This window comes from Octopus bimaculoides, chromosome 20, assembly GCF_046866305.1.
Source record: "Octopus bimaculoides isolate indiv1 chromosome 20, ASM4686630v1, whole genome shotgun sequence".
In the NCBI taxonomy this organism is placed as follows: Eukaryota; Metazoa; Mollusca; class Cephalopoda; order Octopoda; family Octopodidae; genus Octopus; species Octopus bimaculoides.
This window is the reverse complement of record NC_142947.1, coordinates 46,011,701-46,030,335: the sequence shown is the minus strand read 5'-3', so window position 1 is coordinate 46,030,335 and position 18,635 is coordinate 46,011,701. Positions and strand designations below refer to the sequence as shown.

At 37.0% G+C, this 18,635-nt stretch overlaps 1 protein-coding gene across 2 annotated transcripts in view; it reads right to left on the bottom strand.

The window, feature by feature from the left end:
• The window catches only part of LOC106870134 (cholesterol transporter ABCA5), a 46,958-nt gene that overhangs the window by 451 nt on the left and 27,872 nt on the right, over positions 1–18,635 (bottom strand). For both annotated transcript variants that reach the window (XM_089338529.1, XM_089338530.1), the window contains exons 14-31: positions 18,183–18,273; positions 17,718–17,863; positions 16,077–16,190; positions 14,755–15,117; positions 13,615–13,745; positions 11,145–11,414; positions 10,441–10,572; positions 9,685–9,837; positions 8,433–8,570; positions 7,347–7,448; positions 6,625–6,822; positions 5,467–5,688; positions 4,799–4,965; positions 3,981–4,056; positions 3,586–3,680; positions 2,491–2,610; positions 979–1,217; positions 279–334 (exon numbers count right to left, since the gene is read on the bottom strand). In XM_089338529.1, coding sequence (XP_089194655.1) covers positions 279–334; positions 979–1,217; positions 2,491–2,610; positions 3,586–3,680; positions 3,981–4,056; positions 4,799–4,965; positions 5,467–5,688; positions 6,625–6,822; positions 7,347–7,448; positions 8,433–8,570; positions 9,685–9,837; positions 10,441–10,572; positions 11,145–11,414; positions 13,615–13,745; positions 14,755–15,117; positions 16,077–16,190; positions 17,718–17,863; positions 18,183–18,273 — 2,813 coding nt within the window. The remainder of the gene's footprint in view (positions 1–278; positions 335–978; positions 1,218–2,490; positions 2,611–3,585; positions 3,681–3,980; positions 4,057–4,798; positions 4,966–5,466; positions 5,689–6,624; positions 6,823–7,346; positions 7,449–8,432; positions 8,571–9,684; positions 9,838–10,440; positions 10,573–11,144; positions 11,415–13,614; positions 13,746–14,754; positions 15,118–16,076; positions 16,191–17,717; positions 17,864–18,182; positions 18,274–18,635) is intronic.

The following is an 18,635-nucleotide window of genomic DNA, read 5'->3' as shown; positions in this document are numbered from 1 at the left end:
CTCACGTCTTTGTCTTTCTCTCTCTCGTCTCTCTCTCGTCTTTCTCTCTCATCTCTCTCTCCTCTCTCTTGTGTCTCCCTCTCTCTTCCCTCTCTCACGTCTCTTTCTCATTTTCACTCTTTCTCATTTTTACTCTCTTTCTCTCTCGTCTCTCACCTCTCACTCTGACTCTTTCTCTGTTGCTCTCTCTTTTTCTCTTTATCTCTCCCCCCTCTCTCTCTCTCTCTCTCTCTCTCTCTCTCTCAGGTCTATTTAACCTATAATCAAAAACACCTCACCTGTTCTAGGGTCGACTGGCTGAAACTGTATTCAGAAATATTAAAATTGGTTTTCGCTGAAAAGAAAAAAGGAAACACACGATAAGAAAGCATAGAAAACCTTACTAACACTTGTACACTAGCAGCAGCAGCAGGTAGCAGCAGCAGCAGCAGCAGCAGCAGTAGTATATATATATATATATATCTGTATGTATATATACGAGTGAGCAGACAAACGAAAGAAGGGCACTCAACACATTTATTGGGAGTTACATGTATGGATCAAACAGTTTGATTCAAATTCGTTGGTACTTCATGTTTCAAGCGTGATGCTAATCTTCAACCATTGGAATTAGAAATGCAACGGCCGAAGACTAGCATCACGTTTGAAACTGAAAACATTAAGGAATTTGAATCAAACTGCTTGATCCATATATATAAATATATATAAATATATATATATATATATATATATATATATATATATATATATATATATATATATATATATATATATATATATATATATATATATATATATATATATATATATATATATATATATATATATATACACATATATATATAGAGAGACAAAACCTCTTTAGAGTCAAGAAAGACCCATAAGCATACTGAACAAAAATCACAAAACAAAATGATTTAAAAGAAATGATAAACAGACAGACAGACATAGGGAGTGAGAGAAAACGCTTAAAATTACCTTCTTGTAACATAGCAAATGACTCCGATAACGGCGCAGCTTCGTTTGAGGGGATTTTGTACGTCCTTCGTTCTGTAATGGCTTCGGCTGTTGTCATTGACGGGAACAATGTAAGCAAATGGTCTTCCAGTTTCTTGAAACTTTTGTCGATGTCTGATTGGTTTTCTACGTTTAGTTTCACTTCCAGTTGATATCCCTGACCGTATTTCTCTTTCAGTTGTTGTGTGGAGCCGACACATCTGCAGATATCATTATCACACATAAACATGTCTGCTAACTACATATGAATGACAAATTCTTGGCACAAAGCCAGCGAGTTCAAGGGAAGGAATAAGTCGATTACATTGACCCCCAGTACACAACTGGTACTTATTTTACACACCCCGAAAGGATGAAAGGCATGGTCGACCTCGGTGGAACGTAAAGACAGACGAAATACCGCTAAGCATTTCGCCCAGCTCGCCGCCTTATGTGTAGTGGTAAATATTTATATATGATACACACACACACATAAATACAATACACACACACACACACACACACACACACACACACACACACACATAAATACAATACACACACACACACACACACACACACACACACACACACACACACACACACACACACATATATATATATATATATATATATATATATATATTATTTTATTCTTTTACTTGTTTCAGTCACTTGACTGCGGCCATGTTGGAGCACCGCCTTTAGTCGAGCAAATCGACCCCAGGACTTACTCTTTGTAAGCCTAGTACTTATTCTATCGAACTGTTTTGCCGAACCGCTAAGTTTATGGGACCGTAAACACACCAGCATCGGTTGTCAAGCAATGTTGGGGGAACAAACGCAGACACACTAACACACACACACACACACACACACACACATACACACACAGTCGATACTCTAGTCGATGCCTGACCAACTCGAATTACATCGCGGGCCACTTTAATCAGAAAGTTTTTGGAGGGCTACTTGTATACTTTATGTACTAATAGTGAAATAGCCAAACTACAGAATCAAGAATTTTTCATACTTTTCGTTTGTTTAAAATTATAAAATTGTAGGCCTTTGCTTTATTGCCACTTACAAACTTTCAATTTATTTTGAAGCAAATGTTTTACACAAACAATTTTATTTTGAAATTAAACACAAGATAAAAGTCTGCGGCCTACGGGCCTCAGGGTGGCCAGCCCTGCTTTAGTCTATATACATACACATATACACACGTTTCTTATTTCTTTATTGCCCACAAGAGGCTAAACATAGAGGGGACAAACAAGGACAGATAAAGTGATTAAGTCGATTACATCGACCCCAGTGCGTAACTGGTACTTAATTTATCGATCCCGAAAGGATGAAAGGCAAAGTCGACCTCGGCGGAATTTGAACTCAGAACGTAACAGCAGACGAAATACCGCTAAGCATTTCGCCCGGCGTGCTAACGTTTCTGCCAGCTCACCACCTTAATGGAGACGATGATATTGAGAGACTCACTGCACTCTTCCATTGACAATAATGGCAACTCTCGAACAAAGAGTATCTGCTTCCTCCATGTAGTGGGTGGTTAAAATGGCTCCTTTTGAAGAATCTTGGAAGTTAGAACTAATGATGTCCCTGCAAAAAAAAATGTAAGAAATACGTTCTATATTAACGAAATATAAAATTTATAGTAATATATATTCCAAAACAACATTTTTCACAATATTCTTTTCTACTCTAGGCACAAGGTCCGAAATTTTGGAGGAAGGGGCCAGTCAATTAGATCAACTCCAGTACGCAATTGGTACTTTATTTATCGACCCCGAAAGGATGAAAGGCAAAGTCGATCTCGGCGGAATTTGAACTCAGAACGTAAAGACAGATGAAAAACTGCTAAGCATTTGGCCCATCGTGCTAATGTTACTGCCAGCTCGCCGCCTTTTTTAAAAATTAATTTCTTATTTCTTTATTGCCCACAAGGGACGAAACACAGAGAGGACAAACAAGGGAATTAAGTCGATTATATCGACCCCACTGTTTAAATGGTACTTATTTTATCGACCCCAAAAGGATGAAAGGTAAAGTCGACCTCGGCGGAATCTGAACTCACGACAGACGAAATACAGCTAAGCGTTTTGTCCGGTTTGCTAACGATTCCGCTAAAGAGTTGAAATCTATACTAATCTTGTGATTGAGGCTTCTCTCAGTTAATTATGATCTCGAATGAAGCTCTTAATTATCCGCCCTATTAGAACAGCGTTGTCTGTGACTGAACAGTTTCTACAAGCGACAGTTGTGGGCTGTCCCGGTGCTGTTTGAGTCGTGCCTCACAATTTATATACATAACGTCCGGGTACATGTTCATGATATTCTTAGTATTTCCTTCACCCCAACACAGACCCTATCGACTAAATATTTGTCTAAGTTTACCTTCTCCTCCAGTGACAAAGCTTTATCATATTGTGAGGATTGTAAACAAATTTAGATGTAAGGGATAGGATTTCACAGAGTACTTGAAACGAAATCTCAGGAAGGGACTCCAATAATATGATCAGCTGACCAGCTTAGGACTTCGTTTTATTTAGAATTTAATCAAAAATCCTTACTTACCACATAAAACGTTTTGATTTCGGGTCCATTCCAGTCGAAGGTTCATCAAACAAGACAAAATGTGGATTACCTATCATGCTCATGATATAACTTGTCTGTAATAAAGAGAAATAGGAAAATATATTGGATTCATTGGCGCTTTTAAAATACAAGAGTTTTCCGTTATTAAAAGAAAAATTAGGGAGAAATTTTTGGCATGCATCATACAGTTACTTTTCCACCAGAAGGCCCAGTAAAACTAAGAAAATCTTGGTTCTAAATATGCACAAAGGTTCGAGAAAACACTGACGGGTATATCGGGCAAGAAAAATAAAGTAACAAAAATTAGAAACTCGCTCTTTTGATGCCGTTTTGAACATTAGCTAGGATTAAAAAAAGTAGAAATTCTAAATTACCTTCCGTTTGGTTCCACCAGACAATTTAGATGTGTAATTATTGGCGTGTTCTTTGATATTCATCGTTTCTAAATAACTGGTGAAGGAGAAATGGCAAAACAATTCTGGTTTAATAGAATAACTGGTAACTTACATTACATAGTATTTGTACCGTTTGTTTATAAACCCATTCGAATAATTGTCACAGTATGTAATGGTTTATAAACAATACAACATTCAGACAGATTTGAATGTATTGAGAATGCTCAGATGATCAATGTTGTTTTTTGTCATCGGAGAAAATCTCCGCCTTTTAATTTCATAAAAGCTATGCATCTATGAATTTAGATAATGGAATATTAATTGTAATAAACTTCTGGAAAGTTTTACAGATTTTTACAGATTTTTACAGTTCCAATGGTGGATTGGATCCGTAGTCCTCGAATTAGCTTTCTCCTTTCTGGTTTTGAGAAGCCTAATTTCTCAAGATTGGTATTTAGGCAGTGTCTTTCAAATGTATGTATGCATGTATGTATGTATGGATGGCTGGATGGATGTGCAAATTTGTATGTTTTATGTATGTATTCTCATGCATATAGCTGCATATATAGACAAGCTCATATATATTTAAATGATAAACTTCTGGAAAAGTTTGCAGATTTTTACAGTTCCAGAGATGGATTGGATCTGTAGTCTTCGAATTAACTTGTATGTATGTATGTGTTTATGTCCATGTGCATGTATGTGTGTGTGTGTGCGCGCGCGTGTGCATGTATGCGCGCGCGCGTGTGTGTGTGTGTGTGTGTGTGTGTGTGTGTGTACAAAACAGAAGTACTTACTAATCCACAATAGTATTAATATCCTCTTTGCAAATCCCCCGTATTTCAGCATAACACTGGATTTGTTCCCTGAGGGTTGACAGAGGGAACAAAGCATCGTGTTGAGGGCAAAACCCAATTATCTCACTGAAAAACTCTTCCTCGCGGTTTTGATCTCGGATGAATATCTGCAATAACAGAAGAAACGTCGCTATTTGTATCAGTCCTTATGGTTTGTAACTGTGGTGGCGCAATGGCCCAGTGGTTAGGGCAGCGGACTGGCAGTTGCAGTATGGCGGTTTGGATTCCAAGACCGGGTGTTGTGAGTGTTTATTGAGCGAAAACACCTAGAGCTCCACGAGGCTCTGGTCGGGGGTGGAGGCGAACCTTGCTGTACTCTTTCACCATAACTTTCACTCACTCTTACTTCCTGTTTCTGTTGTACCTGTATTTCAAAGGGCCAGCCTTTGTCACACACAGAATCTCCCCGAGAACTACGTTAAGGGTACACGTGTCTGTAGAGTGCTCAGTCACTTGCACGTTAATTTCACGGGTGGGCTGTTCCGTTAATCTAATCAACTGGAACCCTCGTCGTAACCGACGGAGTGCCACGATGTTTTGAAACGAGAGGGAGGGAGGGGAGGGAGATAGTGAGGGAGAGAGAACGATAGAGAAAGATTTTTGCTCACCTTTCCTTTGTCAATTCCCAATTCGCCTGACATCATGGAAATGCATGTGGTCTTACCAGCACCGTTCGGTCCCAAAAGACCGAGAACTTCTCCGCCCTTTACGCAAAAGCTAACGTCATTCACGGCCACTTTCATGTTCTTGTGTGCTTTCTTACTTTTAAAGCATAAATGATCGGGTTGGCCGAAGATCTTGCTGATTTTCTGCACTGTAGCCATTGGAAACTGTGGAAAAAGAACAGTTGATCATTTTGTGGATGTCATTTTAAGTCAATGGGGAAATTTATTGACAGAAGGCATCTGTCGAATATGGCATTGTATATTGTATGTGAATGCCTTTGTGCGTGTGTGGGGTACTGCAGACTTTGTCTAGATATCTAGGAGAATATTACCCCCGAAATATTGAATACAAAGTAAGTCTACATTAATTTACATACTTGTTTTCTAGTGATTTACCTTGTATTTACTTCGCATTGTTTTGGTCTTACTCACGATCTTTTATACAATATATTCTACACAATGCTTCATAGTAATTATTCCATTATAAATATATATATATATATATATATATATATATATATGTATATATATATATATATATATATATATATATATATATATATATATATATATATATATATATATAATATATTGGGGAATAGCAAGTATTCCTGGTTATCAGGGAGTTTACTAATTTACATTTTTCTAATGAAATGTAAAAAGTATATTTTATAATCTAATTGTCTTATTATTACTAATTTGGGTTATTTACCAATAGATAAGCAACTCCTATTTCAAGATGACCTCATGGTATGGTATACGCAGAGAAAATAGATAGATAGATAGATGGAGATATAGATAGATAAACACAGCAATGGATGTGAATGGAAATATAAATTACTGAATACTGTGTGAATATATATCCCTTGTTCCATTAATATTTGAAGATGTGTGAGTGTGTGCATGTTTGTGTGTCAATATATATATATATATATATATGCATACATACATACATGCACATCCCCATCTACATATATACATACATACATACATACAGACAGACAGACAGACAGACAGACAGACAGACAGACATCTTTTTATGTTTTGGTTAACGAACTTGTAAAAAGGTGTAAAAATACTCCAAATTCCTTTCATGCTCACCTCTTTCTTCTTAACTATGTTGTCCACGCGTTGTCTTTCTTCCAAAACATCTTCATTTTCCTCAGCCGTGCTATCATTCAATGCGTCGTACGAGATCGGAAGTGGCTTCAAACCAAACGCTAGCCTAAGTTTCCCAGTGGCTTTCCATATATCTAAAGCGTTTATCAGAAACGGCATCCATATAAGGTGAAATATCGTCTGAAAAATAAATAGCAATTTCTCAAGTGTTTATCAAGCTAAAAGAGGTGTTTTAGGGAGTCCAACCACGCGCAGAGAATTTATTATTAATCGCGACAATTGTTTCTGTACATCTAATATCGATTCCTCATGGGTGGGACACTCAACAACTGGTTCAGGAGCATCCGGCGGTGCAGATGTACCTCATCAGGTGATAAATAAATACAACTCATTAAAATAACTGTTCCGCGATGTAACTTCTCGTTTTGTAGCAAGAAAAGAAGCCAAACGGAGGAAATATCTTCATTTATATAGAAGATCAAAAATAAAATCACAGATGGCAAAGAGAGACGAACACGCAATATATATGGTTGCACCAAAATATTTCAAGTGCTTAGGGCTTGTATAGGTCTTATCAGGCTCTGTGTGTTGTGCAATATAACGAGTTATGTTTGGCACACCATAATACAAGAGACACAATGAAAACCATTTGATATGTTAACAGATGTATAGATAAATGTGTATCACAGAAAAAAGGTACCTACAATGAGTATGGAGTATAAAACCATATTATCCCATTTGAAAAAGTCTTCTATCGGGGCCGCCACATCGACCGTTTTATTTTCAAAGTTGTAATTCATTTGAACCTGCATAAGAAAAGAAATCGAAATAAATGTGAAGAAAAATAACAAACAACACAAAGAACAAAATGACGAAGATATATTACAGCGGTGGCAGAAACAGTCACTTTATCATGGCAACACACGTATAAAAATTAATGCTGAACGCGTTCCTTTATAACCCAAGATTTTGTATCAACGCACCGAGGCCTCTGACGTCATACCCAACAACCTCTTGGCATTATATGTATTTTTTTTCTTGAGCCCCGTCCATTGCGGGATTCAAGACCAACAAGTATTTGAAGGGAAGTCGATTGCCTTGACCTCAGTACTTCGTACTTTATTTTATCGACCTGGAATGGATGTAAGGCAAAGTTTACTTCAGCGGGGTTTGAAACTCAGAACGTAGAGCCGAAGGTATGCCGATGAATATTTTGGTCGACTTGATGTAGTCAAAAACAAAATTTCCCACAATACATATCGGCTTCAATACATATAATAATAATAATAATAATAATAATAATAATAATAATAATAATAATAATAATAATAATAATAATAATAACAACATCTTAGAATACCTTAGGAATGAGAACCCAGGTTTGGAATTTCCCCAAGACACCTGATGAAAGCTAGAGGGTATATCAGCCGAAACGTTGTGTTAACAACAAACAAGATGAGGACAAATATCCGTCAAATGTAAATAACGTAAATAATGTACATAATTCCTCATCTCTTAAATATAGAACTGTTTTGGAATGAAGCTGTCGTATTGTGTGTAAGCTCTTTCGGTGTTCAATTTTGAATTATGGAAAATGAAAATAAAATAGGTTCTTTTATTAGTTTGGATTGTCACAACTGTTCGATTAACTGTTACGAGAGAAACTCTGAGGAATGGTTTATGAAGATTTTTCGTTGTGTGTGTGTGTGTGTGTGTGTGTGTGTGTGTGTGTGTGTGTGTGTGTGTGTGTGTGTGTGTGTGTGTAAAGGTTATGGTGATGTTAGACTTACCATTACTATAAAGAAAATCCCGCCAAAAATAATATAGGGAGGGAAAATAATGGAACAGACGTAATGGATGGCTTTGGAAGCTGTGACATATTGGAACATATAAAGAAACATCACGGCATAGGAAGGCAACAGAGCGATCTGAAATAAAAACAAAATGGCCGTGTTAATATCAATTTAAGCCGTGAGAGGTGGACTCCAGTTGTCCAATCAGCGCAGAAATATATCCAACGAATTTTACGGTAACTAACTGAGTAGTATTTAATTTGCTAGAGTCACTGGGTTGCGGCCATGCTAGAGCACCGCCTTGAAAGGATTTAGCCGAAAAAAATCGACGCAAGTTCTTTTATTTTTATTTTTATTTTTGTTTTTTTCTTTTGCGGTCTGGTACATATTTCATCTGTCGCTTAGGTGGGTGGAAACTACCCAACACCTGTGTATCAAGCAGCAGATGGGAGACAAACACAATGACATACACACCACACATAAATGGACACTCTCACATACACACACACACACACACACACACACACACACACACACACACATGCACACACACACATGCACACACACACATGCACACACACATATACATATGCGCTTATGGGCTTACACGCTATTTCCATCAATCGAATTCCGTTTGTTTTTATTCCTTTTTAAATACTGTTGAGAGTAATTTGAGTTAGATTTGACTGTCATTTCTAACAAATCAAGTGACCAAGTGAAAGCTCCCTCGTAGAACATTGTTGAGTGAGAGTGCTTGTGTGAGGTCTTATGTGAGGGTGAGGATCGTGGTTAAAGTAACCGGTCATATCCGATCCAGGTTAAAGTTCAACAGGTCAAATCCGATCTCAGTATCTTCCCCGCCTTCTTATGTTGAAACCGGCCAGATCCATCCTTTTACACCTAACCTACAATGTCATTCTTAAAATTTACAAGTCACAGCATCGACATCGTGAAGCAACGAAATAATGCATGATTGATTCAAAAGAATGTGAATAAATAAGCATTACATTTGGCAGAATAATCTGATTGCTAAAGGTTAAAGTGAAGGCTAAGTTTTAAATGAATGCTAGGGTGAAGATTAAGGTTAAGGTGAAGGTGATGGTTATGATGAAAGCCAAAATGAATCTGTAAAGGCTGATGCAGTTGAAGGTGAAGGTTGCGGTACAAGTGAGTGTGATGGTTAAAGTGATGGTTAAGGTTGAGATGGCAGTGAAGGCTTCATGTTATCACATCAATAATAGGTATTTACCGTTGAGGATAAATTCGGTGAAACGGACTGACAGCTTTCAAAATTCTTAAACGCGTAAGATAAGATGTAGCTGAATTGTTGGTTGCACGCGGTGTACGTGAAACATATGAGCATCAAACAGATGATCGACCCAGCACTGTTTAGGTTGTCAACCTGGAAAGAGATTAGAATAAAAATAGATGAGAATAAAACAAAAAGAAAGGATAAGGGCGGAGGTATGGTTGTGTGGCTAAGAAGTACGGCTGGCAACCACTTCATTTTGGGTTCTAACCTACAGAACGCTACTTCGCAAAAAAAGAGCCTTCTGCGATAACTGCGAGTTGACCAATGCCTTGTGAGTGGATTTGTTGATAGACGGAAACTAAGAGGAAACCTGCCGTATATATATATGTGTATGTGTGTGTGTGTGTGTGTGTGTGCGTGTCTATGTTTAGCCCCCCCCCACCATCGCTTGACAAGCGATGCTGGTGTGTTTACGTTCCCGTATATATATATATATATATATATATATATATATATATATATATATATATATGTATGTATGTATGTATGTATGTATGTGTGCATATATATATATATATATATATATATATATATATGTATATATATATACATACATATATATGTATATATATATATATATATATATATATATATATATATATATATATATATATATATATATATATATATATATATATATATCGATAAATGAAACAATGGCAATGTTAATGAAAATCAAAAGGCAAGGCTTACCTGGAAAGCAAGAATTATAATTAGAAGAAAGATTACGGGTATCAGAGCATTGCCCAGATCAAGAGTTCTTTTGGCAGCCCAGTAGATGGAATTTGATATTCCTGACACTCGGAGTTGGCTTCGGATATTAAACTGATTTTGCGGGTGAAAATGAGAAAAAAAATATAAAAAGTTAATAAAAACAGAACTTGGAATATTATGCGATGTAATTGGAAACAGAAATATTTTAATATGCTTTACTTCCATATATGGAACAACGAATGAATAAATGATTAAAATGGAGTCTAGAAATATACATGTACACTACAGATTTCCGACATCTGAAGAGCTGGTACCTGATATAATTATGTGAGCACATTTAAGTTTTAAGTACAATTTCTTTCTTCGACGTTTTGTATTTATATACTTTACACTGAGAGAGAACTTGTATAATATGGTGACTGTCTCTACAAATAACTTGGAGTGTGGTTGAGTTAATGTTACAAATTGTACAGTCCACCATATTGATTTCAAACTGTACAGTCCACCACATTATAAGTACAAAATGTGAAGTCCGTTATATTATAGGTACTACTAGTGCAGACCAGTAAATTATTAGTAACAATGTTACAGACACCCAAATTATTGGTAAAATCCACTACATTTATTCGTTACGAACAATGCATTAGATATTAGTGATCGAAATCTATGAATGCAAAACTCACCTCATAGTCTTTTACAACCTGTATTCCAGCTCCATTCGATAAAACAAGGAATGCAAATGATAAAACGTAGACCGTTGCGAAAGTTTTACCACTGACGGCAGCAGTATTTCTTAATTTTGGCCACGGCCAATTGTTGGTGCTGATGTTGAAGACTGGTAAATTTCCTCCCATATTCAGCAGAGTATTTGTAATAAAATTGGCAATTGTTGGAATAGCATGGACTGCTGTGGAATTAAAGATGGCTGTGTTTGCGAGTTGATCTGCCGCAAGCTACAAAACAGAAAAAAAGCAATCAACAAAAAATAAAACAGAACTTAATTGAATTATATGTAACTAAAGGCGTATGCGTAGTTACTACTACTATTGGTGGCGAGATGGCACACCGGACAAAATGCTCAGTGGTATTTCGTCCGTTATTACGTTCTTAGTTCAAATTCTGCCTTTTGGGATCGATAAAATAAGTACCAGTTACGCACTGGGGGTCCGGTGCGTAACTAGTACTTGTCCCCCCCCACCTAAGCTTGTTGGCCTTGTGCCATAATTTGAAACGAATTTTGTTGTTGTCGTTGTTGTTGCTGCTGTTATTGTAATCAATGAGAGGATGAGAGCCAGTGGTGCTTTCACTGATACTCAGCAACGCGGCTACATTAAACAGCTACCAGAACGGGAGTGAGTGGAGTACCACACTGAATTCGAATGATGATGATGATGATGATGATGATGATGATGATGATGATGGTGGTGGTGGGAAGAAGAAGAAGAAGAAGAAGAAGAAGAAGAAGAAGAAGAAGAAGAAGAAGAAGAAGAAGAAGAAGAAGAAGAAGAAGAAGAAGGGGAGGAGGAAGTGGGAGGAGAGGAGATGGAGGAGGAGGAGGAGGAGGAGGAGGAGGAGGAGGAGGAGGGAGAGGAGGAGATGGAGGGAGATGAGGAGGAGGGGGAGAAGAGGATGACTGCGCTGACAACGAGGAAAAGAGGAGGAGGGGGAGGAGGAGGAGGAGGAGGAGGTAGAAGAGGAAGAGGAAGAGGAAGAAGAGGAGGAAGAGGAGGGAGAGGAGGAAGAGGAAGAAGAGGAAGAAGAGGAAGAAGAGGAAGAAGAGGAAGAGGAGGTGGAGGAGGAGGAGGAGGTGGTGGAGGAAGGGGACTCTTGCAGTGGTGCTAATAGTGATGACGATGAAGGTGGTGGTGGTGGTTAGGGGGTGATGATGATGATGGAAGTAGTGGTGGTGAGAGCAACGGGAGGAAAAACAAATTTGAGATTAATATGGTTATATATGTATATATATACGAACAAGCTCTCATGCTAACAACATAGCCTAAAAACGCCTTAAGACACAACGAAATTGCAATACCTTCATCGATTTCGCAATCATGATAAGCAAAACGCGAAACCGGTATATTATTTAAATATCCTATCTTATAAAATATATATTAACGAAATATTAAATTGTGAGCATTTCCGTTCTTTTATTATATATTTTTTACTACAATGCACCATGTGAGGAAAATCTCTTCAACGAAACTCTTTACCATACATACATTCATGCACACACACACACACACACATACATATATAGACAGAGAGACAGACAGACAGATACTATTTCGTGGAGATAGGATCAACGAAAAGCTACTCCATCTATCGAGACATAAATATTGTTTAATAGACACTGTATGTATTTTTATAAGCTACTAATAATTTCATGCAATGAGAACGTGAAAATGACACAAGCAGCATTTTATCTGATCCATTAACATGTGATTCCAGTAAATCACAGATACAGAAACATATTCGATGTACACATATGGATAAGTTCCTGTTGGCAAATTGGAAAATACCAATCTCTTCAGATTGAACGGTTATACCGCAGACTCTAGACTCCTCTCCGTTCAGTTTTATTATGGCTTTACGATCAAAAGAGACATAACTCTAATCCCCCTCCTTTTTTTTTTCTTTTTCCTGTTTTTCCTTTGCCATTCGTTTCTCAGTGCTTTACTCTTCAACATTTGATGTCTACTTTCTCCCCTTTTCTCGTGTGTTCAGTAATCATATCGTCGGTTTAACTTTTATATATATATATATATATATATATATATATATATATATATATATATATATATACCACGTGACCACAACCTGAAGATTGCAAGAAGACACCAGACGTGTTATGAAATGGTGCTTATGTTGTCTTCGTTGCATGAAACTATTAGTAGCGTATAAAAATATGTACTGTGCTCAGCAAACAAATATATATATGTGTATATATATACATACATATATATATGTGTGTGTGTGTGTTTGTGTGTGTGTGTGTGTGCGTGCGTGCGTGTGTGTGTGTGTGTAAATATATACACGCATGCATGCATGCACACATACATACATGCATACATACATACATACATACATACATACATACATACATACATACATACATACATACATATAAAGTAAATAAATGAAACAAGTCCTTACCGTTTGATTTGAAACCCAATGGAAATTGCTTCCGATATAGTGAGGGGCCACTGTAAGAAGATCAACGTTAGTTCGGTTGATGGAGACCACGTGACCGATGTGTTCGGTCACATTGTTTATGTCTGCATCAGCTGTGGGACAGAAGAACAATAATGGAAGACATTACATGTTACATAACATAGCGTTGTTGGTGATGATGTTGTTGTTGTTGTTGTTGTTGTTGTTGTTGTAAAATGCTTTATTTTTGGATTAATCATACTATTTTAAATCACTTTGGGATTGGGCATGTGGAATAGAGAGGTGTAGATAGATAGATAGATAGATAGATAGATAGATAGATAGATAGATAGATAGATAGATAGATAGATAGATGGATAGATAGATAGATAGACAGACAGAGTCATACAGACAGCCATATAGGTAGCTAGATTGACAGACAGACTGACAGACAGACAGACAGACTGACAGACAGACAGACAGACTGACAGACAGACAGACAGTGAGAGAGAGAGATGAGGTCAATTCTTTCATACTTATTCAAGGATTCTGAACACCCAATGGTAAACGTACATTCTATGGACAGAAGATTTTTAGTTCAACTAACAGAGTTTGGAACAAGTTTCCATAGACTTCATAAGAATAGTTTGCTAAAGGTTCTCAAAGACAGAATGCACTTCCTTTTGGTATTCTCCTATTTGTAAATGGTGTGAGCTAATGGTTTTTTTTTCTTTAATAATCGAGAGATCGAATGGTCTGGTAGGTGGGGTGAAGCACCGGGAATGAAGGTGTTAGCTGGCGGTTGGACAGACACATGGGTGACGAGAGATGGTTAGAAGGACGAGCGGATCGGCGTTGCCTGATGTATCGAGGTCTACCAATTCTGAAGCAGAGAGGCCATTATAGTAGCGATAGGAAAAAATAAGAGACAGACAGCATGTCTGAAGGCCAGAGACTGGAGTGTGTCTGTTAATGATTGAATGACAATCAGTCGGGCGAGGATTTCTATGTGCGTAGCAGCCACACTGACCCAAATCTAGGAACGGAAATGGCTTTTTGAATACAAAAAGCCTTTAAATTAACGATGTAATTGTTCGCAAATGCATAACATAATAGGAAAAACAGCAACAAATAAGCACTTACCAGTCGTTGTATTGTAAATTAAAAATTGCGGTTTTGTCGATGATTGCGCTAAGCCGGCGTAGTCATAAAGCAAAGATGTGATGTCGAGTTGGACGGGCTTGTTTTCGTTATCGCTGGAATCCATATATTTGTTGAGCAGAATACTTACAAGAACAAGGAGGTTTGGTAACAACATTCCAAATACTACAAACAGTGGATGTCTTACATGATTAAAAAAAAACACTTTCAAAAGACCGGTATATCTTTGAAAATTAGCATTTTTCACGTAATTCACATGAGGCACAGATGCCGCATTGGCCATAGGTGCAAGCTCGTTGCTGTCATCCGGCTCTTCACTACTTTCTTTTACTGTCTCTTCTTGACCTACAAAAACATAGAAATACAAACATTAAACAGGTGTAGCTGAGTGGTTAAGAAGTTCATTTTGCAACCCGATGGTTTTGCGATCAGTTCCACAACGCGGCACCTTGTGCAAGCGTCTTCTTTTATAACCCCGGGCTGACCAATGTGTTGCAATGATATATATATATATATATATATATATATATATATATATATATACATATATATATATATATATATACATATACATACATATATATATATATATATATATATATATATATATATATATATATATATATATATATATATGTTTGCATATTGAACTTATTTGTTTTTGTATTTCATGTTGTTTACTGTTGGTGACGTCCTGTACTCATATATATATGTGTGTGCATATATATGCATATACATATATATATATATATATATATATATATATATATATATATATATATATATATATATATATATATATATACATACATACATACATACAAACAGACAGACAGACAGACAGACGCGTGTCTGTGTTTGTTTATCCTCTACCACTGCTTGACAACTAGTGTTGTATGTTTACATCCCCGAAACTTGGCGGTTCAGAAGGAGAGACCGATACAATGAGCGCCAGGCTTAATGGAAAAGTAATTCTTGGGGGTCGATTCATTCGACCAAAAATTCTTTAAGGTGCTGCTCCAGCATGGTTCCAGTCTAAGGACTGAAACTGATAATGAGATACCTTTTATATATTTTGGCCTTCTGCCAAAATTTGAAACCATTTTTACTTACATTTACGGTGAGGGGGGGGGGGGGCAGTTGATTAGATCGACCTCAGTACGCAACTTGTACTTAATTTATCAACCCCGAAAGGATGAAAAGCAAAGTTGACCTCAGCAGAATTTGAACTCAGAACGTAACGGCAGACGAAATACCGCTTAGCATTTCGCCCAGTGAATAAAACATGAATAAATGTCATTTACCAATTTGGAAGAAAACATCTTCAAGTGTTGTCATAGAAACGCCATAGCTTTTGATGCCGAGATTTTCGGCTTTCGTGACGCCGTTTTCTTTTTCTTCTAGAGATCGTAGTATATCTGAAAATAGAATCATTAAAATGCTATTTATTTTGTCCTCAGGGTGCGGGGAAGATGTAAACATTGATGTCGTGAGATGAATGCTTTGTCCTATTTAATTATATTAATTTATATTCTGAATAAGGGGTAAAATTGACTGAGAAAACCAAACTTATTCACGACTACAGTAACTGGCACTCCGTCGGTTACGACGACGAAGGTTCCAGTTGATCCGATCAAAGGAACAGCCTGTTCGTGAAATTAACGTACAAGTGGCTGAATACTCCTCAGACACGTGTACCCTTAACGTAGTTCTCAGTAACCAAAATTCAATTTTATCTACTACGATAAACCTACAATCTCCACTACAACCAATACAATCAACACCACACCACAACAGCCCCCAACACCACCTCTGCACTACAACCCCCACCACATCACGTCAACAACCACAACAACTCTCATATAACATTGCCGCCATTCAACTTATTAGACATTAGACACAACGAAAAGGATCAGAGCCACTGAAGAGAGAATCGACGAGGGAGGATAAACCGACTTATGAGGGATAGCGAACGAGGGGGTCTGTAGGTACAAGATTCGATGGTCCCCTCAGTGGGCCCCATATTGATGGACCCCTTTGATTTTTATTTTATTCAGGTGGATTCTTATAGCCACCCGATGTTAAAAAAAAACTCTCTTATATTGGGTTGGTGCATAATTATTGCGGCTTTTTTTTTTTTCAATAAATTTTATTCAACAAAAAGCAAATAACAACATGTAACAAAAACATCTTTAAACGATTATTCCGGAGCATATTCACCATCTACTTCAATTACTGCTTCCTATTTGCTTGGCAGACGGTCAGACTGTCATTTAAAGATGTTTTTTCTTAAATATTGTCATTGTTTTTGTTGAATAAAATTTGTTGAAAAAAAAAAAAAGCCGCAGTAATTATGCACCAACCCAATAGTTTTATAATGAAATATTGTTAGGAATAGTATTTTTTTTTTTATGTCAGAATATTTCGTGTATTGTTAAAAATATATGCAATTTATTATACATAAATTTTAACCACAAAATCTGATGTGAGCTCCCAAGGATCATATGGTCCCACACGGGTTAAGTGGTCAATTAATTCGACTAAAAGGCGGTGCTCCAGCATGGCCACAGTCAAAATGACTGAAACAAGTAAAAGAATAAGAGAATAAGAGAATAAAAGAATAAGAGAATATATATATATATATATATATATATATATATATATATATATATATATATATATATATATATACATATGAAATTTTGAATTTAGTTCAGGGACCCACACACGCACACACACTCACACTCTGTACGACTGTGCGGACCACTGGAGTTCCGCCGAGCTGGGAACCACTGGCCTATATAGTTCTAGAGATATCATGTATAAGTGAAAGACGAAGTGGTTATGGAATTTCTTTGGTCTGCAGGATAGAGACATAGCATAGAAAAGAATGGACAAGAATGACAGCAGCAGGAACGTAAAGTAAATCCGTGACGTGAAATTACCTGGGAATCTGTTCTGGTCAATCTGTTTCTGCGGTATGACAAAGGAAACTTCAGAACCGTGGGTTCGATTCAGCTTAATGGAACCGTTTTGATCGTCCATGTGTTGTTGTATTTTGCTGACGTCACTGTCCAAATCGGTCAGCAAACTAAAAAAGGAGAAGAAACAAGTAGAAGAATATGATACCCCATGAATATTTAGATCCCTAGATATAAGAGTTAACTCCCCTTTGCTCAACAGACGTGAGTAGATTAGAACAATATGCAAAGAAGATGTTTGCTAAAAGACACAAGGCCTCACTCGATTCGAAAATGAGACCGAAGGATTTACGTTTGTGAGTCCAACACTCAAGCCAAAATGCCAGCAGTCTTTGTACACTAATCAGAGAGAGAGAGAGAGAGAGAGAGAGAGAGAGAGAGAGAGAGAGAGAGAGAAAAGAAACAAAAGCAAACAAGATTGTATCTTACTTCAAATGGTATCCTATTCCATAGTTATATTTCAGGAATAGAGACGAACCATAACACTGGAGCTTCCCCTTGCTGATGATGGCTTTTCGATCTGGAGAGAACGAGAGAGAGGAAGAACGCAGAGAGTTTAAGATATGTTAAGATTTAAGCAACAAATTAATTATAAAGATGTGATCAGAAGGTTTACAATATTCTTTTTAATTAGATCGTTTCTTAATTTATGATTTATTATTCGAATCTGCGAAAATGTATGAGAATGAATAAATACGTTATTGTTTGGATTTTTGCTGTTCTGCAAGGACTTCAAGAATTATTATTCGTTTGGCAAATAACAGCACGCATCACACAATAATTTGGATACTGATGTCTACAAGAGGCAATACGCTTGTTAGTTTATTAATCTGGGGGTAGTTTTGACTAAGGAGACGCAAAATAAGGTCGAAACACCAAAGC